We start from the raw sequence: 27,504 nt of genomic DNA on the forward strand, positions 1-27,504 counted from the left end.
CGCTACACTGTGTCTGCCTGTTCTCTTTCGGAACGTTTCACACCAGCCACGGCTGGCTTTGCCCATGTGGGGTTACTCAGCATAGTTTTCATTAAATCACTATGCAGGCCTCTGGCCTTCTCTCAGATCACTGTCTCAGATATGTTATCGCCATCAAATTGTTTCCAATGTATCCAAATTAACAGTAACTTCTCAACCGCTTCGATGGTCTGGGTTCTTTGTTTCATGGTTAAGGATTTCACACCTGTCGATATATTTGCCACTTTAATCATATATATATATGATTCTTTTTTATTTTCTCCAAAAATGTTGACAATGTCAATTTAGGCATGTTGTATTCAGCCACCAAATCAGACAAGTGGCGAGCTGATTCAAATCTTGCGATGATTTTTTCCCTTGGACTCTATCATGGTCCTCACTCTTTTGCTCCTAGCTTTCCTTCTGCTATCACTAACGTTCTTTGGAGCCATGGCTACAATATTTCACCCAAATAAAGGGGAAGGGGGAAAAAGGACAAGGGTGAATGTTTTAATGCACCACCACAAGCACTATGTGTTGTCTGCACGAGACAGAAGCGACATCCTTTGTGTCCTCAGCAAGACACAATGCGTGACTCCCTCTCCGCCCTCACAGGTCTTTGAAGTCTGATTTTCAGTTCAATTATGAAACAAAGTTACACACACGGGCAGAGTTTTTAGAACGCTGCAGTTCCGGTGGTGGAAAGCACAAGCTGGGAGCTGTTCCATAACAGAGGTGTGTGCTGACATCCCAACCCTGAACTTGTCAATCTCAAAAGAGGTTTCTGTTGGGTTACATTCATGAGGCTCTACCAGTGTCACCGAGACACGCAAGAAGGGCAGCAGCGGGCGTGGGGCACAGGCCCTGCGTAGATGGTCTACATTACAGTCAAAGGATGCTGAGGCGCCATAGAACACCTGAGGCTCCCAAGACATGAAGAACTGACAGGCTGATGCCCTGCTTTGGACTTCAGCTTCCAGACTGTGAAGAAATACATGTTGGTTCTTTAAAGTCATTCATCTGTCATGTTTGTGTTTTAGCAGGCCTAGACACAGGGTTAAAACCTATAGACGTGCAGGGGACCCCAGTCTTCCCCAGCTGTCATGGTTTATGTGTAGACAAAGGTTAGTTAACAGATCTGTGAAGGAAGCTGAGCTATGGAGGAACTCAACTGAAAACAATGAAAAAAATCAGTAACACTGGAACATATGGTAAGGGGCATTTACTTAAATGATATTAGCTAACGGCACAGTTGGGGCAGTGGAGGAATATGAGCTAATACCACTTTGCTATCTAACATATTAGAATGGTCCTAGACCCAAGGATCACACATTTCAAATCTGGTGTGCACACGATATCCTTTAATGAACCCACTTTCTTCCCTTGGAAGTCTGAACTAAGACACACGTTTCCTTAGGGAAGGAGCCCTGGTGGCACAGTGATTACACGTTGGGTTGATAACCACAAGGTCAACAGTTTGAAACCACCACTGCTTCGATGGAGAAAAACCAGGCTTTCTACTACCATAAAGAGTGACAGTCTCAGAAACCCAGAGGGGCAGTTCTACCCTGTCCTACCAGCAGTGGTCCTCAACCTTCCTAATGCTGTGACCCTTTCATACAGTTCGTGTGGCGGTGACCCCAACCATAAAATTATTTTCATTGCTGCTTCATAACTGTAATTCTGCTACTGTTATGAATCGTAATGTAAGTATCTTATATGCAGGATGTAATTTCACTGTTACAAATTGAACATAATTAAAGCATAGTGATTAGTCACAAAAACAATATGTAATTATATATTGGGAAGTATTTATTTCTAATGACAAATAAATGAAATTTTGTCTTGAAGCATGGTATAGCATGGGTGATAGTTTTCATGCCGGGTACTCGTATGTGGGTGTATCTGCATGTGGGCAGACCCACCTGGAGATGGATAGAGGAGCGGTGTCTCGTCCTAAGACCATCGGAAATGTATGTGTTTTCCAATGGTCTTAGGCGACCCCTGTGAGAGGGTCGTTCGACCCCCAAAAGGGGTCGAGACCCACAGGTTGAGAACCACTATCCTATAGGGTTGCTATGATTCGACATCGACTCACTGCCAGTGACTTTTGTTTGGGTGTGGTTCTTTAGGAATTAAATGCCCTCCATCATCATACTCACAACCCCAACAGGAAAGGCCAGTACAGCCAGGATCCAGTCCCGGAGAGAGATGAGCTTCTTTAGCTGCCTTTCTTGCTCTTGGTTCCCACTCCCTCTTGTCAGAAGACTAGAAAGGTCCGTCAGTACACAGATCCCGAAGAAGACAGCTTGGATAACCTGTAGGTAAAAAACAGCTCTGATGAGTCAGTCACATCCAAAGCCACCCTGTCTGGGGAACTGCAGACAAGCCGCACATCTGCAACACATCAAAAGGAATCAAAAGCCTATTTACAGGGAGCCCCGATCAAAACAGCAATGGCAACAACTCAGTTGCCGTCTAGCTGCTCCATGGTAAATTCGGGTGTGCCATTGTAGAGTTTTCAGTGGCTGATTTTTAGCACTGTATCTTTCTTTGGAGGCACCCCTGGATTGACCTGAACCTCCAATCTTTTGCTTGAAAGCTGAGCCTGTTAACTGTGTGCACCATCTTTTGAAATGGGACTCTGCAAATTTAAAAAAGTATCTCCAATTTGAAATCCTGTGAGAAAATTGATCTTAACACTATTTCCCTTTTGTTCTTTCAGGACAAATGTAGAAATGTACACACACAAATACACTCAAAAGACCCAGCAAAAAGCAGTATCATTTAGCAAACTAAAGTTCCCATGAGTTTATGACAGCACACCAAACCTGGGATCAAGTTATACTGACTAGTGCGGTTAGAAAGGAGCTAAGACTTGAAAAATAAAGGATCAGGGTCATTGCTGAATAAACAAGACACATTTTTAAAACAGATTTTATTGGGTGTGAGTGCAGATACCCTATCATTCCATAGTTCAATCACATCAAGCAGTACTATACAATTATTGCCACAATCAGTTTCAAAACATTCTCTTCCTTCTTGATATCAGCTCCCTTTTACCCCTCCCTCCACACTGTACTCCTCTCTTCCCTCTCCCCCTCTTCTTCCTCCCCCTCCCCCTCCCCTACTTGACCCCACCTCACCTGCACTGCAATAGAAGACCAGGGAAGAGAGGTACCATAAGACAACTTTCTGCTCATTCATTTTTTATGGGGGGTGGTGGTATTGTCAGTCTGGGTAGACTAGAGAAACATATTCATAAACACATTATATGTATATAAGAAAGAGGTTTATATACAACAGCAGTTGAATCTTGAGAAAACAGCCCAGCCCAGACCAAATCAAGTCCATAAGTCTGATATTATCCCATATGTCCGACACCAATTTATAAAATCTTCTTCAGACTCATGAAACCCATGCAATGATGCCGAATGCAGGAAGATCATAGGCCAGTGAGTGGGAAGTCTTGTAGATCCAGTGGCATTGTAAGGATCTTAGCACTGGCACAGGTCTCCACGTAGTTTCTCCAGATCCAGGGTTCTGGCTGCATCAGGGTAGGTCCATGTAGAGAGTCTCCAAGGAGGTGAGCAGAGAGAGAGAAAGAGAGAAGTGTCCCCCTGCCTCCAAGGAAGAAAATACAGGCGTTCCCAGAATCCTCAGGAGAAGGCCATGCCCACACAGAGGCCTCAATGGCCATGACCTGACTGACAGACTAGACTCCACCCCTTCACTCTTAATCCTCTCAAGTCCCAAATTGATACCCAATTATGTAACTACCACCGTGGGATGGGGGGCTTATTTTTTGTCTTTAATTTGAATCCAGACTGGCTAATATTCAAAAAATTAACCTCCAGAAATGATGAAAACAGGCTACTCTTTCCTAGAAAGAAACATGCATTGAAGTTTGACTATTTGCTTACAAGGAGGTACCCCCAAAAAACCCTGGGATTGCACTGGGCAGAGTGGAGCTTTCATAGTATGCATTTTCTCCTGCTAGCTGAACACTGAGCAACTCACTCTGAGATAGTGTACCCAGTGGCATCACCCGGGAAGGTTCTCTCTGGTCACAGTAAATTTTTTTGTATAAACATTTTTATTAGAACCTCGTTTTTGTGATGCCAATTTATGAGAACAATGTGCAGCTTTGATATTTGTTTCCTGCACTGGAAAAATGCTGCCTAAACTGTTGTGATGTTGAGCACAGCTTACAAGGACAGAACTATGGGGAAAACTCAAGTGTACGAGTGGTTTTCTCATTTTAAAAAAGGTGAGATGCTGACTATGACAAAGCACATTCTGGATGTCCATCAACTTCCGAAAGGGACAACAATGTCGACACGTAGTGTATTTGGAGTTCGTTCCACCAGGTCAGACTGTTAATCAAGCTTCCTATTTAGAGCTTCTGAAAAGATTGTATAATAAACAGTGTGTGACAAAAAAAGGCCTGATTTATGGCAGACGGGGGAATGGTTTGCCACCATGAAAATGCACCTGCTCATTCAACCATCTCAGTGTGCCAGTTTTTGGCAAAAAGCAGCATGCCTCTCTTGCCCCACCCTGGTTACTCACCTGACCTCGCTCCGTGTGATATTCTTTCCCCAAATGAGAGGGATATGAAAGGACAGTGACTTGACAATAGAGAAGAAGTGAAGAAAAAAACAATGGAGGTGCCATTGTTTGACTATTTGCTTACAAGGAGGTGCCCCCAAAATCATCAGCCATTCAAACAGATGAGTTTGAAAAATGTTTCCAAGAATGAAATCGCAGATTTGACAAATGTAGTAAATGTAATGGAGAGTACTTTGAAGGTGATAAGGTCGTTTTGTTAATTATTTAAATACATAGCTTTGGGGGGGGTGTTCCATTTTGATGGGGGGAGTAACCCCTCATATTTAAGATGCTGTTTGTTAATACTATTAAAACCTTGTGTGCATTTCAGCCACTATTATTAGAATTTAATTTAAGCCGGCATGTAAATCATATTAAAGATATTTTATTTGAGTGTTTCTATTACCTGTGTATACTATGTTGTGCACCACAACTTGATATGCATTAAGCTAATTGATAAAAATGTAGATGTTATACAGATATGCACAAGTGGACCTTAAGCAGGATTGCCTTGAATCATTACTTGGCTCTAGGCATCTTGCAGACTGGAATTTTCAGTCCACCAACTCAGCATGTCACATATGCACCATCTGGCTCTGAATTCTGAGCAAGCAGGTTGCACTTATTATTTTGAATTACATGTAGAAATGAATTGGCCAAGTATACCTTAAATCTCTCAGATCAAGTGTGCCTTAAATCTCTCATGAAGATAAGATGAGAAATGATAAACTGATCAGAATAAAAAACAAAAAAAAACATGATGTTTTGGAGTAATTCCAATGTTTGCTCCTCTAGCATGTTCTCTACTGTTTAGTTCTTTCTACATGTTCTTACCGCCTTCACCCCCATCCTCTACAGCTCTCCCCTTTAGGAAATAACAGCTGATTGCACAAGGTTGGAAATGTACCCACATTCCATGCATATCTTTGTGCTTCTGAGACATGGGTGATTTTGATTAAATGCATATAGATTATTTCCCTTGTTCTATGGACTGCACTAAACTAGTACAATTCTCTGTTTATGCTATAAAGCAAATTCATTGAACTTCTACCATTTCATCCCTAAGATAAATGATATAGTTGATTCAGAATAGGCTTTCATTTCATTCTATTAGAACACCTTCAATAGCCTCAATGAAATTTAAATGCATCAAACCTAAAATGTATACATCAGATTATAACTTTAATCAATTGATAACTTTGACATTCTAGTATCACTGGATGTCTTTTCCTCAGGCAAGAAAGACCCAAGGAGGTAGCAATGTAGCAAAACTAACAGATGAAGGATGGAAGCAGTTATTTATATACATTACTAATTTCCCTCTTTGAAGTAAAGCTTCCCACGGCTGGAATCTGTGGCGGTCCATGTTTTGATCATGTGATGCTTTCATACAACTGACTATAAAGTACACCGTGAGGCTTATCTTAAAGACTGCACAGGATTTCAATTTAACTTCACACGTCGCAGACAGGGGCAATACGAAGACGGAACTTGAAGGGTAGGAATGGCCGTTGGAATGGTGTAGACTGTGGAATGAAGGAAAGCTGCAGGGAGAACAATCCAGAGAGCTGGAATGGAGGCTGTGGGATTTATAGGTGTCCTAAGCGAAGGCCCACCGGGATCCTCCCACAGACGATAAGAGCAATAATGAAAGGAAATGATAAAGAAGAAACAACAAAAAGATACCCCAAAAAACCTCTCGAGCCCCTAGAGAATGCTAATTTAACCGTTCTTAAATTTAAGTGTTCCAGAGAACGAGGAGGCTGTCTATTCCCAGGGGCGGTTCTACCCTCTTCTCGAGGGTCACTATGGGCCAGAATTGACGTGAAGGCAGCAAGCGTTTTCAGTTGATGTTACTGGTCATTTGAATGTAATTCCTAAGCCTTTGTTTTGTGCACTTAAAGGTACATACATATCTGCACGTGTGTGTGCGTGTGCATGATTTCTCCAATGTAGAAAAGTCAGGACATATTTGGAGAAACGGCGTGAGTGCCAGGCCTTCCTGCATCTCCTCTACGTGGCGTGTGACACACTGCACACGACACCATAGGAATAAAAAGTCACTGTGTTTTAGTTCATAAAGCTTTCAATGCATTTCTTTCTGGAAAGCAACCCAAGGCACTGTGTGTTGAATAAAGAGTGGATGTGGTGGAAGGAGTTTGAATAGCATGTCGAAAAGATACAACAGCAGTAACATAGCATGTCCTAAAAGCCAGACTCTAAGGGCTTTCCCTCCATGCCACAAACGTCTTAGTCTTGGATCATCCCTAGCGCCTGCTCCCTGGTATCAAGATGAAGAGGGAACATCAAAGATCTTTCAGCACCACGAGGCTGTGACTCAGATTTGAAGTCAGATGAGTGCATTCGGCAGGGGGTTCTCCTCTCTATTTGACTCCAGTGCCTTCCCTGCTGGAGACATCTGAACATCCCCTAACAATGCTCCCACCCTGGTGTCCAAGAATAGTTCACGTCCAAACGCTACTCTGTAGAGAACTCCATGCAGGCACAAGTCCCACAGGCTCACTGTGGCTCCTTCAGCCACTGAGACAGTCCATACCACATTGCCCCGCCTGGGGAATTAGCCACCACTACGCTTGGGAAGGTGGGCAACCTGGGCAAGCGCATATGCTTCCCTCACTAATGACTGGAGCGGGAGTCGTTCTCAATCTGTCTTTGAAGCAATGTGCTTTCAGCCCCGCCTTCTCCAGGGCCCCTCACCACACACATCTGGGAGGAGCTGGTCTAGCTACACCATCAAGCCTGTGGTTTCAGAACGTGATTTAGAACCAGCCCCGGGTGCACAGACATTTACCTCATCCTGCTCTATCTCAAGGCTGAAAATCGATGAAGTAAGCCATAAGTCCCCGCTGGCAAGCAATCCAGTCAGACAAAGGCAGGCAAAAAGAAGCGTTTCCATTAGAAACGATACACTTAGATACGTGGCTTTGGGAAGGAGAGGTTGTCAACTCTATCCTGTAATTGTTTGCCATACATCATTAGCAAGAGAAACAATCATCTAAAGAAGGCATTTTGATGTGCTTCACAAAGTAATGGGCAAAACCATGCCTTGTTCCCTTCACAACCTGGTGAGGGCACAGTGGGGACGCTTCGAGAGACTTCATTCTGGGAAGCCAGTGCGGGAAGAATGGACAGCGAGTAACAATAACGAAACTCTCCCTGCACTTTGGTAGCTACAGGCTGGGCCCACACCGATACTCGAAATGTTACTCCAAACGTGTACAGGCTCAGAGATTTTTTTTTAACTATTAACATTAGCGTGAATCCTCTTTGAACACTGGTCTTAACACAGCATCAACTTATGTAATAGATATTGACTGATTAACCACTAGATACAAAGCACTTAGTAAACAACGAATGCCAAAATGCAGTCTATTAAATGATTTATGCTAGGCTCAAAGGTGAACGTGCCGAGACAAGCCTAATCTCTAAGTGAGCGATGGCTACATTTGCTAAATGCATGGAATCGAGAACTAAGCGCAATAGTGATAAGGTACTATTGAAAAAGGCAAAACGAACCAGCTGGCATCTCTAATAACATGACTTTCTAACATTATAAAATGTGTTATCCCACTAAATTTTCACTCATGGTAACCATTTCACAATTGATCTCCGTAGAGGAAGATTTAATAAGCCTCGTCCCATCAACAACCTGGGAAGGGTTCAGTTGGGATCTTTCCAGAGATTCCACTCTGCAAAGAATGGAGAGCAATAACAACCGAGATGCTCCCCCTGCACTGGGCACTTGAATAATCATTAGTTTGCGAATTAGCATCAGATCAGGTCTCAACTGATTACATGGTGTAGAATTAAGTAATCATACACACCCTACGCACAATCTACATAAAATAAATGAAGTGCTATAGTAAAGCATATCGAGTGGAGTTGTACGTCCTCAATGCCATTCGAGTCAAGTCAGTATTTTTCCCAATGACACTAGCATTGTGGTCACTTACTGGTTTGGTGGCTGGGCTCTGCTGGCTCTCTCTTCATCCTTTCTCAAGCCCCAAGGACTTAGCTCACTGCCCTCCAGTCCATTTCAGCTCCCAGTCACCCAACAGGACAGGGCAGAACTGACTCTGTAGGTTTTCCGGCTTGTAATCGTTTACAGAAATAGCAAGTTACATCTTTCCGCAAGGAGCAGATGGTGGATTCAAACTGCTGACCTTGTGCTTAGCAGCCCAGCTGGTAACCCACTATACCAGCAGTGCTCCTATAAGGACTTTAGGCTTATACAAATACTCGTAGTCTAGAAGTGAATATTGTAAATTCATAAATGAAGAGTATAAATGTAAAATGTGGTGTCTTTTATTTTTAGTCCCTCTCTCAGTTAACTCCAAAATGATTTATTAGAAAAAAATAATATAGTACGGCAAATGCCAGATTGAGTTATTAATATTATTTGATGAGAACCGAGACCGTTATCAGAAGCTTTTGTCTTGAAGATCCTGTTTGGGAAGGCAAAAGTGAACATTTATAAATGAGGAAACGTCTCACAGTTATTTTAACCATTCACTTCCCTGCCGAGTATCTATCTGCAATTGCCAGGATTCACAGATACACAGTGTTTTCCTTATGGAAGCAGATCATCAGATAGCCTTTCTGTAGATTCAGTGTAGACTGACCAAAAAAAAATGTATGTTTAAATATTTCACATAGCATCTTCTAAGGACAAGAACTATGTCTTTGGCATTTGCTTTATTCAAACAATTAGTAAACACTCTGGTATGGGGGGGTGTAGGGAGGGCTTTAAACAAGTTGTGGAAATTTACACTGTCTTAATTTCATTTTCCCCAAAACTTTTTAAAGCCTCCTCATATATGCCTATCAACAGCCTTTGGCATACCTCCTGATATCTGGAATATATTATGCCTTGGAGTCTATGGCAGTTACATAATCTCCTGTCAACTTGCGAAGGGGTGGAGTCCAGCCTGTCAACCAGGCCATAGCCAATAAAGCCTCTGTGTGGGCATGGCTTCTCCTCAGAATTCTGGGAACTCCTGTATTCCTCCCTGAAGGTAGGAGACACTTTCTGCTTGTCTTACCATGGACAAGCCACATGGAGCTACACTGATGCAGCCAAAGCCCTAGAACTGTAGGAGCCATGTGGAGACCCATGCCAGTGCTGAGATGCTCCCACCACCATTGCATCCACAAGACTTTCCACCTGCTGGCCTGTGATCTTCCTGCATTCAGCATCATTGCATGGCTGCGTGAGTCTAAAAAGGAATTTATGGACTGGTATCGATATATGGGGTAGTATTGGACTTATGGACTTGATCTGGACTGAGTTGGGATGTTTTCTTAATGTACAATTGCTCTTTGATATAAAGTTCTCTCTTACACACAGTTGAGTGTCTCTGGATTTGTTCTATAGTCAACCCAGACTACACAGAGTCGGACTGGAGTGATAAAGGTACACTTCAGCCTTTTTAGACGAGCATGAAAGGGGAACAGCACATAAAAGTGAAGAACAAGGAGATGACAACAACAAGAACAAGAATAGAAAGATGAAGGAGAAAAAAAGGAGGAAGGTGGCAGAGGGGAAGGAAAAGAAGAAGGGGAGAGGAAGCTCAGTTATTTATTACATAAGAAACTAAGAATTAAAAAAAAAGAAACTAAGGATTATATCAAGTTGCAGGTAACAAAGTAAATCTATCCATTATATTCTTCACCTACACTTTTACTAAGCAACCAGCTTTTATACAGATTGAAAATAAATAAACTGATAAATTTTTGAGTCATAATTCAAGCAAATATATTATTTTCTGGACTGTAAAGGCCTAGTGACATTTAGATCACTGGAACTCTAAGTTTGTGTTAGATTTTAGAATTAGACTTCACTGTTATACTTCACTGATTTTTTTTTTTTTTAACAATGGGGGAGCTTGGTTTAAAGAGTTTTTAAGCTGCAGCAGGAGAGTAACTGTCACATATAAAGAGAACTCTAAAAGATAGCCCATTATTCAAGAAGAGTGCTCAAGGAAGATCACACTTGAAGGAAGCCTCTCACTCTGAGAAGGAGCTTGGGCCTCAAGAGGTGGCTGCCACCCACTGGATGGAAGAATTCTCTATGCTGAATCTGTACTGAAGCTTGTGGACAAGTCTGAAGCAGTCCTCCCAAGGGCAAGTGAGCAGCAGGTGATGGGCACAAGCATAGGAGTTGAGGTACCACTGTGGGAAGAAGGCCTGGAGTGTGTGATGTCCTTGTTGAGCGGGCTCCCGGGAATGGTGGCCAGGCCAGACTGAGCCTGTGAGGTCACTTAGGGACTACACATTCTGTGTGTGTGTGTGTGTGTGGTTGTGACAGAGCAAGACTGGTGATCCTCCCACTTGCACCACTGAACCATGGTGCAGCCAAGTCTTCAATGTCCTCCAGAAAGAGCAATAGCATCCTCACTGTTGTTCCACACTTAAAAGATCCAGTACGTTATCAAAGAACAGGCAACTCATGATAATTCCACTGAATTCACCGTGACTACATTTTTGGGGGGTGTTGGTGTTTATTTTCATGGTGTAAGAACACACACAACAAAACTTGAACCAATTGTACATTTCTACATTCTAATTCCATGACACTGACTTCATTCTTCATGCTGAGCAACCGCTGTCACTCTCCTTTCCCAAGTCATTGCTTCTGTTACCGTGGGACCTCAAGGTGACTCTGACGCAGCAGTGCCATGTGACGGAGTAGAACTGCCTATAATGTTTTCTTCTTCATGGAAGCAGATGCCAGATCTTTCCCCGCAGCCTATGGGTCGTGATGAACCACCAACCTCTCAGTTTGCACCCTAGCACTTGACTGTTGTGCCATCAGGGCTGGTTTCCATAGCCTTCTACTGCCATGGTGTCAACTCAACGCCTTCTCCCTCCCCTCTCCTACTCCCGGGAACCACTGATAATCTTGGCTCTCTCTCTCTGCTTATTTCACATATGGGAGATCACCCAGCAGGCGTTGTTTACCACTGACTTACTTCACTGAGGACAGGGCTTTCAAGGTCCAGCCTGGTGTGGCAAGCATCAGGACTTCGTTTCTCTTCAGGGCTGAGTAGGCATTCATTTTTAATAGGCATTTCAGCTATTCTTATGAGATGCAGAAGAATATGTGTTTTTCAACTGTTCCCACTGGCAATTTGCGTTCTAACTCCCGGCTTTTCTCCTTTTAATTATTTTCTGTCACCATCTATCAATAGTAGACCAAGAAAGCTCATAGAGATGCTATCTTAAAACTTGAAACATTGTAAGGAAATCAAAGTGGTCTAGCTTTCTACTCATTAGTTAGAACTGTTGTTTACAGAAGGCAGACATGAATGGCCAAAGCTTAATTTCAAATGTATATTAGAAATGAACTAATCTGTAGCATGCCATTTCTTTGCATATCCGCATTGTTTGTAATGGCACAAGAAAATCAGAAAACAACTTTCATGTACACAGATTCAACAATGGACACATAAAGGTATTACTATACCCTACAGCAAGTTGTTTTTTAAAAGTAATACATTAAAGATCATTTTAAATATACATATACACACAAATAAGTAAGTTGTGGGTCTAAACAAGCATAGTACCATTTATATAAAATTCTTATTTAAAAAATGCCTAATAGGCATCTCAAATGTTTTTCCTTCTTCATTTGTCATCAATTTCAACTACTGGCCACCCCATATGTATAGAGTAGAACTACCCTTCATAGGGCTCTCAAGGCGCTGAGCTAGCAGAAGTAGATCCCCACACCTGTCTTCTGAGGAGCCTCTGGATGGACTTGAACTGCCACCCATCTGGAAGGTAACGTGCACTTCAACTCTTTATCCAGCGATTCCCATCTCCAACTTAGAGGGTACAAAACTGAACTCTTCATCTTCCCCGCAAGTCTGCTCGCCCTCCCAAGCCATCCTCACCTCAGCTGATGGTGACTCTGACCACATAGTTCCCACTGCCATCCATTCTACTCTGACTCATAAGGACCCGGCGATGCAGGGTTTCCAAGGTTTGAACATCTTTACGGGAGGAGACAACCTTGACTTTCTCCCAGGCAGAAGCTGGTTCCTTTGAAGTGCTGACTTTGCAGTTAGCAGTCCAATGCTTACTGAACACAATCCCCCAGGCTCCTTCACTTTACACTGTATAATAAAAGCAAACTCACTGTCACTGAGTCCATTCTGACTCACAGCCACCATCTAGGACAGGGTGGACCTGGCCCCGTGGAGCTGAGGCTGTAACTCTTTACAGGAGTAGAAAGCCCTGCCCTGTCTTTTCCTCCCAGAGAGGCTGGTGGTTTTGAACTGCCGACCTCGTACTTAGCAACCCAAAGTACAATCACTACTCTACCAAAGTTCTGACCTAATTGTTTGGGAGCATCAAAACCTTATAATGTTATTCATGAAGCAATCCTGTGGACTGTATCACACATAAGTGACAAAACCTGACACTTTGTGCTACTTCTTCCACTACCTTCCCGTCACTTCTCACCTGAACCTCTGTCTTCCATTGGGCCACCTTGCTCTTCTGCTTCTCTTTAACCTACTCTAGACAGTGATCAGAAAGATGCTCAGAATCCATGGTTTCCTGTCCCATGCCTAGGAAAGCCACAGTTCTGAACCACACCTCCTGAGGACCCCTTTTCCCTCCACCATGCACCTCTCACTCATTCTACTCTGGTCCCCCTGGTCTCCGGGGCTGAGATCTTCATAATTGCTGTTCCCTGAAATGAGGCCCTGGTTTCTGGGGAGGCTTCATTCAAGCTCTAATTTGTAGTCAAGATTTCCATCACTCTCCCTAAACTATGAACCCATCCTCCCTAACGTTCCTAAGTAATCTTTGCATTTTTGGTTTGTTTCTTTAGTCACCAGTGCAGTTTTTACCCACTTCACCTCTTGCATAGAATGCTCTATGACAGCAGCAATTCTTGAACATTTTCTTCACTACTGAGTCCTGGCACCGGGAGATATTTGTCAGATGAATGGATGAATGAGTCGCTGACTTTTTAATTCTCTTCATTTCATTCTTAGAAAACAGGGACCTGCCTTGCTTGGTCATTCACCAAATCTGATCCTGAAGATGACCAAATGACCTTTGACTCAAACCTCCCATTTTTTTCTATCACAGCATGCCAACTAACTTACTACACACCATACTCTTACCATCTTAGGGGATGGGCCTGGCTTTATTATTCTTTGCTTTCAATCCCAAATATCTACCAGTGCATGACTCATGGAAAGAATCCAACAAAGATTACGAAAGCTTAAGAAAATGGGAATTCCACCCTCAAAAGCTGCTAACCACTTCCTGCCAATATTTGACCCTATCAGGGGCAAAAATGATGCTATCTTAAAAGGTTAGGGTAATATTCACCAGGAGGTTGCATACACTTTGAACTCAAACCTGAACAAAACTCACAGCCATCTAGCTGATGCCAACTCATAACAACCCTATATAAGAAAGGGTAGAACTGCCCTTGTGGGTTTCTGAGACTAGAACTCTTGAAGGAAGTAGAAAGCCTCATCTTTCTCTCATGGGGCAACTGTTGGTTTCAAACTGCTGACCATATGGTTAGCATACAGTTACCCATTGATGTACCCACAATACCTCTGTATGATATATGGTGTTGTTTCTCCAATGTCCAGAATTCATAGGTCAGGAACCAAAGAGTAGAAATGAGAGTGGCACCACTCACTGTTACTCCTAGTGACCCATTCGAAACATTTTGGTTTCCTGTCCCAGGACCTTATGCTCTTTGAATCTGGAAGTCTTAGGTCCAAAGGGAGGAAGGTCTTTAACAACCTGGGCATACAGGTGTCAGAAAGTAAAGAGGACTTAAAGAAACTTGCTGAAGATCGGAGACTACAGCTTTCAGTATGGATTACACTTCAATGTAAAGAAAACAAAAATCCACCTAATGAGACCAGTAGACAATAATACGATAAGTGGAGAAAAGATTGTGTCTTTAGAATGTCAGTCCATTATCCCATCAATCGAGATTGGGAGGATAGGGAACACGGTAAGCCCAGTAGAATTTTATGAACATGAGTACACTGTTGTTTGTGTTTCAATTGGCTGGGAAGTGAGTCCCTTGATCTGAGGCAATGCTGTGTGCGACACATGATAAGACATCATGTAAGTCCATGGATGATAGTTTAACAGAAGCACTGTGTGCAGGGAAGGGAAATCCACAGCCAGAGTAAGATAATATTTAAGTAAGACTAAAATGCTACCCTTCCCCTTCTAAGAGGTTGCTGGTTGATCTCCCCAAGGAAAGGTCTCACATCTCAAACTCAGTATTAGTCTCTGTTGCTGACAGTTTGGGCAATCAAAAGTGACTGCCTTGGGGAGAGAGGCCCTGTTGCTGAATCTATGCCGAAACTCTATCCCTGCCATCACGGGAACTTTGTTCATGACATACAATTATCTTCACTTTCTGGCCCACTTAGAGAAGTCTGTTCCCATACCTCTACATTGTCACCAATTTTCCAACCATGCTCCTTCCCAGTCCCTGATCATCCAGTCAGATCATTGACCAAAGTACAAAAACCATTAAACAATCACACAGATGGTCACTTCTCCTTTCGAGCAAAATGAATGACCAGGTGCACTGCGAGAAGTTCTGCCCACTGAGAGGTTTCCCCTTCACCACTGTCCTTCAGGGAGTCTCAGAAACGGGCTGCAGTGCTGCTGCTGTCCACGTTCAAATGGTGCCTGAGTGTTGCACCGAACGATCCACAAACAAAGCATGTGTCTTCTCTTCCCCAGTCAACTGATCATAAGGAACTCCCCCATGAAGCCACGGGTACAGATGGGGAGAAGGAAGGTGATGTGAAAGAAGTGGAAACCATGGCCATTTGGGCCACTGCCCCGGACAGCTTACTTTTACCTTGAGGTCCTATTCAAGGGTAATATAGCATATACCTCTTCTGTTTAATAATGGAGTGCTGCTATGCACATCCAATTTTATGACTCTGTGGACCAGATAATACTCAGTTCCAACTGGGAAGCTCAGGCTACATGATGACTTGGTGTACCATGGTTAGTCATTCCATCTCTACTAAGGCTCAGCAAAATGCCAAATGCTGCTTTTCAAAAGAATAGTTGCCTGCAGAGGATTTGCCTGTAGAGCTTTGCTCCAAAATCCTAAGGTCCTGCATGCGAGTCACCAAGAAGGGCCTGCCCAAGACTCCAAGCTGTATCTCTATCTGCCACTAACGCCGCAAGTACCACTGGATCGTGGATCGAATGGCCCAAAAGGCAAGACAACTGTACAGCAGCCCGAACCAGTTTCAGAGCCTTCGCTAGTTCTGGGTCACACGAAAAGCTAGCAGCTTTTGAGTCACTTGATAAATAAGCTGTGTAGGACCCCCCAAATGAGAGACATACTGCCTCTCCAAAATCCAAAGAGGCCCACCAAGCACTATGCCTCCTTTTTAGTTGTAGGAAGGGCCAGACGCAATAACTTATCCTTCACGCTAGCAGAATACCTCAACATGCCATTGGTCTTTCCTGCTGACAACTGTGCTCTATTGGTCAGACATTTGAACTTGACCGCCAATGAAAATGCTATCTTGGATTAACTGACACATGGCAAAGGTAAATCACATACTTAACTTGAACATATATCCAAATTATAATTTACAATGCCTAATTGTTGATAAAATGCTACTGATCTCACATTTGACCATATTCTCCTCTTTTGACTCCCACCTTTGGCATTTTCTTTCCCAGGTGTTTTAAATTGGACTCATAGGGTTTTTTTTATCAATTTTTTTAATCAATTCACATTTTTGAGAACTTGCCGTAAACTTGTAACGAAAATAGCAAGCTGGGGGGTGGGGGAGTGAGGGAAGAGGAGCTGACACTAAGGCTCGATAGAAAATAAATGTTTAGAAAATAATGATGGCAACATATGTAAAAATGTGCCTGATAAAATTGATGTATGGATTGTTACAAGAGCTGTAAGAGCCCTCAATAAAATGTTTTTGGTTTTTTTTAATGAAGGAAAGAAGATAGCAAGCTGGGGCAGTAAGCTCATTATGCGAAAAGGGTCTTGCAGAACTTTCCCTTAGGACTTATCGAGCATTATTGTAATTAATGTATTACATGCTGTTTTATAGGAGGAGGGGGGCGGGAGAGCAAGAGAGCGAGTGAGAGAGAAAGCATTACATTTAGAGATTTTGGAAGTAGATATATTTTACTAGCTTTTCCGTAAATTTTGACTGGTTTTGCTACTGTTTGTGATGGTTGGAATAGTTACTAGGCAAATGTCTGGGCAACAACTATGTTAGAGTAGGTATAACAACTTTATAATCCTGTTAGAAAGGTACGGCTATTGAAGCAGCTTTTGGGGGGACATGACAAAAAAATTTTTTTTAATTATGATTTCCTATAGCCTAGTCTAGTTTCAGGAAGGGAATTGAAGATATATTAATATCACAGGGTTTCAAGAGAATGGAATTTTCTGTTGAATATTTTGAAGCCCTCTTGTATATGTGGAAGCATACAAGTCAGGAAGCACCTGGTTCTCAAATATCTGTCTAGACATCCAAGTTCATTTATTTATTAATTGCAAATAACTAGCTTTTATTTTTCTACAAACAGGAGTAATTCACATGTTTTTAATGCTTTCACGTGTTTGGTAAGTGCTTTCATCTTAGCCTGAAATGCTGTTGAGTCCACTAGAAACCTGTTGCTTGAGATCAGGCTTAGCTCTCCTCTTGACATAGTGTAGCTGAGCCGACCACAGGCACTTCAGTCAGGATTTTATGCTATATATTCCTATACTCTTTCAAACATAAGAACAATTGTGAGGATAGCGTGGCACGCAGTGGTATTTCCTGCTGTTGTAGATAGCGGGTCACTATTCGTGGGAGATGGCTCAGTGGCACCGAAGAACATACTATTGCATGTATTTAAAGGCATTTGTTTGTTTGTTTCCATCAATCTGTAAGTCCACCTGTCTGTCCTACTAAACTTTGAATTTCTTAGAAAAATAATGCTTAATTTGTCTTTCTATTCTCAGGTCCAGTTTACCTGCTTGAGCGCTTATCGTCCCCTAGGAAAACCTCTGAACTTTGGTTTCCTCTGTAAAATGAAAATATTTACTGTGAAGTTTAAACGAGATAGCGCATGTGGAAGCACCTGGAACCCAGGCTCTCAATTAATGTCTGTGTGAAGCTGAATAGATGCCTGGTCCATCTATTCTCACTCTGATTACCAAATAAATGAACATATGCCAACGTGCAGACCAGTGGTTCTTTGAGTTACAAGAACTTTGAGAATATGGTGAAGCTATAACTCAACTCCCCATCTGCCCAAAAACTCACCTTTCAGGTAATTTTAGGGAATAATCAAGCCCCTTGAAGCTTATTCATGATCCCTGGGGTCTCTAGGCTATCAGTTATGCTACCAAAGCTGGACAATACTATATAAAGGATGAATGATTCCCTTCCAGATAAATCAGCCACGTTCTTCCATTCAATGACCTTTGTGTGCCACTGTCCTCCAGGCCTAGGAGATCTGTGGAATAACTTCCAAATACTAATGGATGGTATGGACGGAGGGAAACCAACAGGAAATGATTTTGCTTGGCTGGACAGTTTTCTGGGATTTCACACTGTCTGTAAAATAACTCGCTTGGGCCCTTCAAGGCTCTCTCTCTTTCTTCACCACAGAGGTGAAGACCTTTCAGACCAAGTCAGGGCAGAGCCAACTCCAATCTCAATCACAACTGGGATTCTTGCCAGAGGGCTTCTGAGCACACAAAATAACAACCTGATGCTTTCAAGTGTCCACTCAAACACAGAAAAACAACAAATGCCAGCAAGTCCATGGCCACTCCTGGAGACCCAACAGGACAGGACAGGACAGGGTGGAACTGCCTCTGTGAGTTTGCAGGACTGTCAATCCTTATGCGATCCTAAAATGATGTCAAGTTCTTTTGTTTCTCCTACCAAACCACACAGTTTGTTTACACGATCAGGTATCACTTGTTAATATTTTCGCTCCCATACAACCTCTGTGTCTGGAGATCTAAGTGAATGCTCTCTAGAGATTGGCTGGTAAAATTGGCTCTGGCGTTGCCAGGAATTTTCCTAAAGATGATCTTTACTTGGAAGGTGATTTCTCCATGAATCATGCCTGAGTATCGCTGCTGCATATACCTAAATAGAACTCTCCCAGACCCTGAAGCAGGCACTCCTTCATCTGCATTTTAAAAAGATCTGTAAGGCTGCACTCACCAAATTGCACAGTAATTGTTTGTTGATGTTTCTGTCTCGCCTTCTATGTTTTGAGAGTCCCACGGCAGAGTAATGTCTTATTCATCTTTGTATCCCCAGAGCCCCATCCAATGTGCGTTTATAAAAGCACCCACAAGAGAGGCTACAAACACATGGGGCAAATTCCTTGTCTTCAAGAAGTTCGGAGCAGGGGGTCACCTGGATAAAGATGCTTATGATGTAACCTGTAGAGGTGAAGAAGGGGCAGTGTGACGGAGAGGAGAGAAGATTTGCCTAAAGCATTCCATTCTGAGTTCAGCTCTGGAGGATAAGCAGGAGCCAGAACCAAGAAGGAAGGCGATCATCAGCAGAGCAGTGGGAATGGCATGGCTAGTACCCGGAAGAAACGTGTAATGGGAGAGCCTCAAATCATTCTGTACATCTTGATGGACAAGCAGAGAGAGACTGAATTAGGATCAGATTTTTCTTATAGGAAATTTGTTTTCTCTTCACTCTGGAATCTCGATTCTTTTTCTGTAGTCCTGAGCATTCTTTAGGTCCTTGGCGTGTAGATAATCCTCACTTTATGTCAGTCGTCTGTCTTCCCCATGTTTGTGTCTCTATGTCTATTCTGGTTTTCTTTTTCTATGTAACTGTTTTATTTATAATCAATAGTCATAGCAGTCTTTTTATGTTTACTCTTCAATAAGCTCTTTATTTGACAACAGTTGTAGATGTACAGCAATATTAAGAAGACAGTCCAGAAACTCTGCATATGCCTGGTACCCAGTTTCCCTGTTAGCATCTTCTGTTAGCATCACACACTTGTGACAATTAATACTGACATGATATTATTAATTGGGCTTCAGATTTTCTATGATTTTTTTTAAATCAATTTATTGGGGCTCATACAATTCATCACAATACATAGATCAATCGTATAAAACACATCTATACATTTGTTGCCCTCATTATTCCCAAAATTCGCTTGCCTCTTGGGTTCCCGGAATCAGCTCATTTTCCTTTTTCCCCCTCCCCTTATGATTTTTAACGTAAGTTTGTTTTCTGTTTCAGGACCCCATAGAGAACACTATAGGATATTTAGCCATCGTATATTTCCTTCTTTTTTAAATCTTTTGCTTGTGATTGGGGTGAACGTTTACAACTTCTGTACATTTTTATTTCATATCATCAGTTGCAGTGCCCTCAAGGTAAAAGCATTCTCCCAACTGCCTCCTGTGGGTCCCTATTTCCATTTATCCATTTTTCCTGCCTCTTCCTGCCTTCACAGCTCAGTTTCTCAGCAAATGCTGTCCTCTAGATGTCTAATGGTTGACTGTCCTGAGGACAACGTCCTTCCCTGGTGCTCACTTGACAAGCCTGTATATCGCTTGGCTAAAAGGTGACCCTTGGCCCTTTGTTCGGTTCTAGGCTTAAACGTGCCGTAAGTCTGGCCTTTTAGAAATTAGTTTACAAATCACTGCATCTTAGATGACCACACGCAAGCTTTGAGGAGCCCAGCTGCAACTCACCAAAGGAGGATGTAGAACACGGTCTCTGTGATGCCGGTTGGCGCAGGGGTCTCCCAACACTGTGGTCCTAAGCCCCCAAGCCCAGTGGTACATTTTCTCAAGACTGGTTTATGACTAGGACGTTTTCAAAACGTTCTGTTCGGTGAGCTCTACTATACTCCTGGATGTATTTGTTACAATACCAACATGTAGGTACAGATATCCTCTGTCAATTCTGTATATGCTAATAGTGGGTTCACATTCCCCTTCCCACATCAGTTAGCTTGCATGTCAATTTATGTACCTACTCATACGTTATTGTTTATTATCACAGCTACTGCATATATAATGGCATTTAATGTTGTCATCTCCAACTCGTGTATCTCCCAGTGTTTTTCTTTGCCTTAGTTATGTTATGCTAAGTTTTGTTTGTTTGTTTTTAAGACATAAGAAGGAGTTTGGGCTATATCCGACAGGAAAAACAGAACTATTACAGAAGTTTTAATCAAACAAAAGCACATTTTGGAAAGATATCCCTGAGAGAGAAAAAATAGATAATAGGGTGATAATATTGCTGCTTAAGTACACAACTGTGAGATACGTAGTAACAGAAAAAACAGGAAGTAGAGAGAACCAGTATTAGAGAGTTACTTCAGGAGGAAGACAACTAAAATAGTGTGTCAGTCTGGGTAGACTAGAAAAACAAATTCATAAACACACATATGTGTATAAGAAAGAAGTTTATATACAAGAGCAACTGAATATTGAGAAAACATCCCAGTTCAGTCCAGATTAAGTCCCTAAGTCCGATATTAGCCCATATTTCCGATACCAATCTATAAATTCCTCTTCAGAGTCACGAAACATATGCAATGATGCCGAATGCAGGAAGATCACAGGCCAGTGGGTGGTGAGTCTTGTGGATCCAGTGGTATTGTAAGCATCTCAGCGCTGGCAGGTGTCTCCACGTGGCTCCTCCAGGTCCAGAGTTCTGGCTGCATCAGGGTAGATTCATGTGGCTTCTCCTCAGGGATGTATCTCAGGGAGTCAGCCTTGTCAGTAGAAAGTCTCCAAGGGAGTGAGCAGAGAGAGTGTATGTTTCCTGCCTCCAAGGAGGAAAAACAGGATTTCCCAGAATTCTCAGAAGGCCATGCCCACACAGAGACCTCATTGGCTATGATCTGAGTGACAGACTGGACTCCACCTCTTCATCCTTAATCCTCTCAAGTCCCAAATTGACACCAGATTATGTAACTGTCACAGATAATGTCACTGTATATGGGACGTTAAAGGAGAAAGAAGAGTCAATAACCACTGCATCGCTTCCGCTTTCATGGAAACGAGGCCATTCATCCAAAATGCATAATAGGTTTAAAAAGGAATTCAATGCTGACATGTTAGGTTTGCAGTTTCTTTGGGTCATTTAAATGAAGTGGCAGGATAGATAGTTGGAGATAGGTGTTTGCAGCCTAGACTATTTTAACAATAAACCAAGCCAAACCCACTGCTATCAAGTCAATTCTGACTCACAGCAACCCTGTAAGACTGGGCACAACAGCCCCTGTGGGTTTCTGAGAAAGCAACTCTTCACTGGAGTGAAAGTCTTATCTTTTTCCCCAGGAGTTGCTGGTGGCTTTGAACTGCTGACCTTGCAGTTAGCAACTCAACAAGTAACCCTGCACCCCCAGGGTTCTGCCTGTTAATGACGCCATCAGTGTGAACATGTCTTCCAAGGTAAGAGTGGGTGGAGCAAGGCCTGTGGGCCAAGCGTGGGGAACACCAGCACTTAGGAAGGAGGAGCACTTGTGGAATGGCCTGGGAAGAGTTTTAGAAAGACAGAGGAAGAGGAGCAATGTTACGAAATTCCAAAAGAGCCAAGAAAGAAGAGTTTAATAGAGAAGGGGCATCTCGATTACGTCAAATGTTGAAGAGAAGTTGAAAACATGAAAATATCTTTTACTGAATTAGACAGCTAGATGTGTGCCTTGGTGAGACTAGTTTCAATGGACTTTAGGGATCAGGAGCCAGTGTCAAAAATAAATCAGAGAGGAAACATTGAAGTCAGTGAGTAAGAAGTATATGTTTTTATGCCTAACCGGGGTGGGGGTGGGGGGTTAGGCTAGTACTTAGAAGGAATTCTAAAAGTATGCTTTCACTGATTCATATATGATTTATTAACATCTGAAGAGTTCTAATTTAATGAGAAATACATTCAATGGTAAATCCATCCATCTCTCCCTAACCCTACTCTATTACCTTGATAATATTTTAATCAATAATTCTTAAACTTTTCACTCTCTGGGAATTGCTTGGTGCAGATAAGTTAAAGAAGTAGGAAGTTAGGTCTAGGATATACTCTACTTATTTAGCATGGTTGACTGTTCTGCATCAATGAATGTGTTCCAGATCCTTAAAGTGGGCACTAGTTTCTTGAATCAACTGTGTAATTACCTAATGCATTAAGTAAGTCTGCTTCTCAATATACTCTTTCATTCTTCCCACACACATCTGCTGCTTTAAGGATACTGCAAAGATTCCATCTGGACAAGACATACTGCATCTCACCTACCTCAAGCCAACAAGACAAAAAAAGACACCTCCTCCACAAGGTGCAAGGGCACTTCCTCTCCGCAGCATCCAAAGAGAGTTTCTCTGCAATGCTTTGTTGAAGGGTGTGAGTGAGAAAGGAAGATCTTGCTTCCATTCAGCCTAGAATCAGCTCTCTACTAAAGAGCTAAAATGAGCTCTAGAACTAGGAATAAGCATAATGAAACACATGCATAACAGCCACAAAGAAAGCCACTGAACGCGCTGGGCCAGGGTGGAAGAAGACCTACAGGAATGGATGTCTATGCTACGTTCCTGGAAAATTTGACCTTGCAAAACAACCACTCCCACTACATCAGTGGTTCTCAACCTGTGGGTTGCAACCCCTTTGGGGGGTCAAAAGACCCTTTCACAGGGGTCGCCTGATTCATAACAGTAGCAAAATTACAGGTGTGAAGTAGCAACGAAAATAATTTTATGGTTAGGGGTCACCACAACATGAGGAACTGTATTAAAGGGTCACGGCAAAGGAAGGTTGAGAACCACTGTACTATATTGATTATAGATTCAGTGTTGCCCCAATTAATAACTTGATTTTTTTATTTGAAAAATGACAGGCAATTCTAAATCTAAGTGAAAATGCACAAGACCAAAAATTAGCCAGGACAGTATTAAAGGAGAACAAAATTGGAGGATTTACCTTATCAGTTATCAAGATCCCATCTACAATTAGAGTAGATGAAAGTGTGGTGCTGGCTCCAGGAAAGAAAACTAGACCAATAGAACTGAACAGAATCCAGAAACAGATATACCTGCAGATGGTTACCTGATACACAGCAAGGCTTCCGCTCCCACTCATTGACAAAAGAAGAGATTACCCAGAGGATAGGGCGAGGGGGGGGGTGTGTGATTATCATGATCTCTACCTCAAACCATACAGAAAGATCTTTACCAAAGGAAGTATAAATGTGAATGATAAAATGAAAGTTTCTGAAGCTAGCACAGCAGAATACCATTGTAACCTTGCATTCAGTAAAGATTTCTTAAAAGAATCTATAAGGGAAAATTATTTTAAAATGTTGAAAATATCTTAATTAAAACTAAGACCTTCAACTCGTCAAAAATCACCATAAGAGTGAAACGAGCCCTAAGAATGGAGAATGCATTTGTAATATAGGTGAAAAAATGACTCACATTTTAAAAATAGGCCTTTACAGATGAGAATGTAAATGGAAGACGCAAGTTTTGTTTTGTGTTAAATGGATAAAAGATGTTAACAAACATTTAATAATTGAGGCTCTTCAAATGATCAAATAAAAAGTCTAAGCATTTTAGTGATCATGGAAATACTAATTATAATAATATTTCCGTACACCCACCAGAGTAACTAAAATGCAGTAAATGTAATCAAATGATTTTTTTTGATGACACTATAAAGCATGGTGGGGATATAAAAAACGAGGGTGCTTAAACCAAGTTGGAGGAAATAAACATTGTTACAACTTAACAAACTGTTTGGCAGTACCTATTAAACTGAACATATGACCCAGCAGAAATACAAGCAGAAAAAAATTCATAAGCATGTCCATAGAAACATTATTCTTAATAGCTAAAAGATGAAGATAACCCAATAGTGCACTGGTAACAGAATAAAAAAATAAATGTTGAACTCACAAAATAAAGTTCTATCTGGCAACAGAAAAGAACAAATTGCCATGATTAGCAACCTCATAGCTGAACCTCAGACACAATCCTGAGCCAAAGCAGCGAGGGAAACAACAACAAACTTCAGGACCCTGTTTCTAGTTTGCAAGAACCAGCATCCCTAATCTAGAGTGACAGACGTCCGAAAGGGGTGACTTTGAGGAAATAAGGACAGGAAATGGAGGCAAGGAGGCTCCTAAACTACTAGTGATGCTGGATGACTTGCTCTGGGTGGTGACTCCACAGCTGCATTTGCATTGTTCATATAAGAGGTGTGTAACTGCTCAGTATCAGTTCCACTTCAAGAAAAAGAACTAGTGAATGATTAAAGAGACACGGAAATATGGTGTGAGCTTTACAGACCCACAGAATTCCACATTAACACACCTGTACCAATATGTATAGCTCTCAAAAGACATTCATAATATTATGCAAGTATCTTGCGTTTGTTGTTCTGTGCTGGCAAATCCATTCCAACACTTGGTGTCCTCATGTACAACAGACAAAACACTGTTCGGTTTGGCGCCGTCCTCATAATCATTCTGTGTTCGGGCTCAAGGCTGTCCCACTGTGTCAAACCACCTTGTAGAGGGTCTTCTTTTTCACGAACCCTCTGCTCTATCAAGAAGGATGACCGAAACACCGATGCGGGTACCCCACACTGAAGTTGTCAAAGACTTTGTTCCACTTGGATCCACAATCAACGCTCATGGAAAGAACAGTCAAGAAATCAAAGTGCACGGGGCATATCTGCGACTCCAGTCCTATTTAAAGTGCAAAAATGTCACTTTGAGAACTAACGTCTATATGACTCAGAGTTATGGTATTGTTGAAAGTTGGGCAGTGAATAAGGAAGACCAAAGAAGAATTGCTACATTTGATATGACATTGGGAAAGACTTTTGAAAGCACGTGGACTGCCAAACACATCTGTCTTGGAGGAAGTACAACCAGAAAGCTCCTTACAAGAGAGGATGGAGGGACTTTGTCTCAAGTATTAGGGACATGTTATCTGTCCTTATCATGTCCTTAAGGAGGACATGTCCTCCCTAACACGGATTGACACAGTGGCTGCAACAAAGGGCCCATGAATATTAACTGTGAGGACGCTACTAGACTGGCCATGTTTCATTCTACTGTACATAGGGTGGCTATGATTCAGAGCCCATTTGACAGCACCTCACAACAGCATATCACATACAAAGTGCCCTGGCGGTGCTGTGCATAAGTATTCCGCTGCTAACCAAAAGGGGGTACAAATACACCAGCTGCTCCATGGCAGAAAGATGTAGCGGTCTGTTCCCATAAAGATGTATCACTTTGGAACCCCGAAAAGGCAGTCTGGTGTGTCCAATGAGGTCACTAGAAGTCCGAGTTGACAGCAGTGTGCATGTACTATGTATATAGGAGCATTGGTGGGGTAGTGGTTACTCTGCTGCTACACAGAAGGTGGTCTGTTCAAACCCACGAAGTCCATCTGTGGGACCAGGATGAGGCAGTACTGTTTCATGAAGATTACAGCCTTGCAAAGCCTATGGGGCGGTTCTCTGCCTGAAGCATTGCTATAATGTGAACAGACTCGACAGCAGTGGGTTTGGGTTGAGGATATCCCCTCTAAGTGTCTGCGTGAAACTGGCAAAAGCAAGTGTTCACATCTTCACATAGAGTTAAAAGTATAATTTTATACACCAGAGCCAGATTCTGGGCCCCATCCAAGCTGAAGTTATTAAGTGAGAATTCTCTGAGCTACAAACTGCCCTTCTGTTTTTTTATTCCTAGAAATAGAGGTTAGACCCGGGAAAAGGGAAAGTATGCAATTTGATTTCGTTTGTTGCATTATCAAATAAACATAAAAACATTTGATAATCATTGTCAGATGTTTTCCTTCTAAATCTTTTCACTAGGTTTAGTCTTCTCAACTTGCTGCCTTCAATGGAGTAAATTGTTTCGTACATGCTATAGGAAAAACAAAACCAATTGTCGTCGCCAATTAATAGAAAGAAGCCTGGTAGAACAGAGGAGAGCTGCTCTATACGGTCAGACCGCTGCATTTTTCTCTCAGGGGATGGTTGTGGATTTGAATGGCTGACCTTTCAGTTATGTACTACACCACTAGTACTTGTGCTCCTATTTTTTCTTTATTATTGGGTTTTAATACATATAGTATATCTAATGCAATACACTGAGGCTGCACACAGGCCTTGGGCCTTGGCTCATACCTTCCCTCAATACAAGAACCCTTTGTTCCAACAAAGTGGCATTCTCTGATGCTCACTCCCCACCCCCCTACACAATCGCTGAAGACAAAATGGGTGCATAAGCAGATGTGGTGAAGACAGAGGCTGGTGCCCGGCTATGAAAAGATATAGCGTCTGGGGTCTTAAAGGCTTGAAGTTAAACAAGCAGCCATCCAATAGGGAAGCAACAAGCCCACATGGAAGAAGCACACCTGCTGGTGCAATCGTGAGGTGTCATCGGGACCGGGCAACAGGCACCAGAAGATTCACAACAAACAGTAAACAAACAAATAAAAATGCATTAGTGAGAATGGAAGGAGGTTGGAGTGGAGACCCAAAGCCCATCTATGGACAATGGAACAACCCCACAGAGGGGTCGCTGGGAGGGGGTGAGTCAATCAGGGTGCAGTAGAGCACTAATGGGTCAAGCAATATACCTCTGTTCCCTGGAGGCCTCCTCATACCTCACTATCACAACCTCAGTGCTGCCTCTCAATCTAGACAAGACGGGAGCATGCACGTAGGTATAAGCAAGAGATAAAACTCACACTGCATGGACCCCAGGCACAGGAATGGGAACAGAGATACTAAAAGGGTAGGGGAGGGGGGAGAGGTGGGAGGGAGGGGGACACCGATCACAGTGAATGGCACATAA

The 27,504-nt window shown here is 42.4% G+C and overlaps 1 protein-coding gene across 1 annotated transcript in view; it reads right to left on the reverse strand.

Annotated features, from left to right (window-relative positions):
- Positions 1 to 27,504, reverse strand: part of AIG1 (androgen induced 1) — a 336,757-nt gene that overhangs the window by 278,453 nt on the left and 30,800 nt on the right. The window contains exon 2 of the mRNA XM_004701969.2: positions 2,181 to 2,336. Coding sequence (XP_004702026.1) covers positions 2,181 to 2,336 — 156 coding nt within the window. The remainder of the gene's footprint in view (positions 1 to 2,180; positions 2,337 to 27,504) is intronic.

The sequence above is a fragment of the Echinops telfairi genome, unplaced genomic scaffold (assembly GCF_000313985.2).
Source record: "Echinops telfairi isolate 266 unplaced genomic scaffold, ASM31398v2 ScPeMD7_3533;HRSCAF=4204_0, whole genome shotgun sequence".
NCBI classification, from domain to species: Eukaryota; Metazoa; Chordata; class Mammalia; order Afrosoricida; family Tenrecidae; genus Echinops; species Echinops telfairi.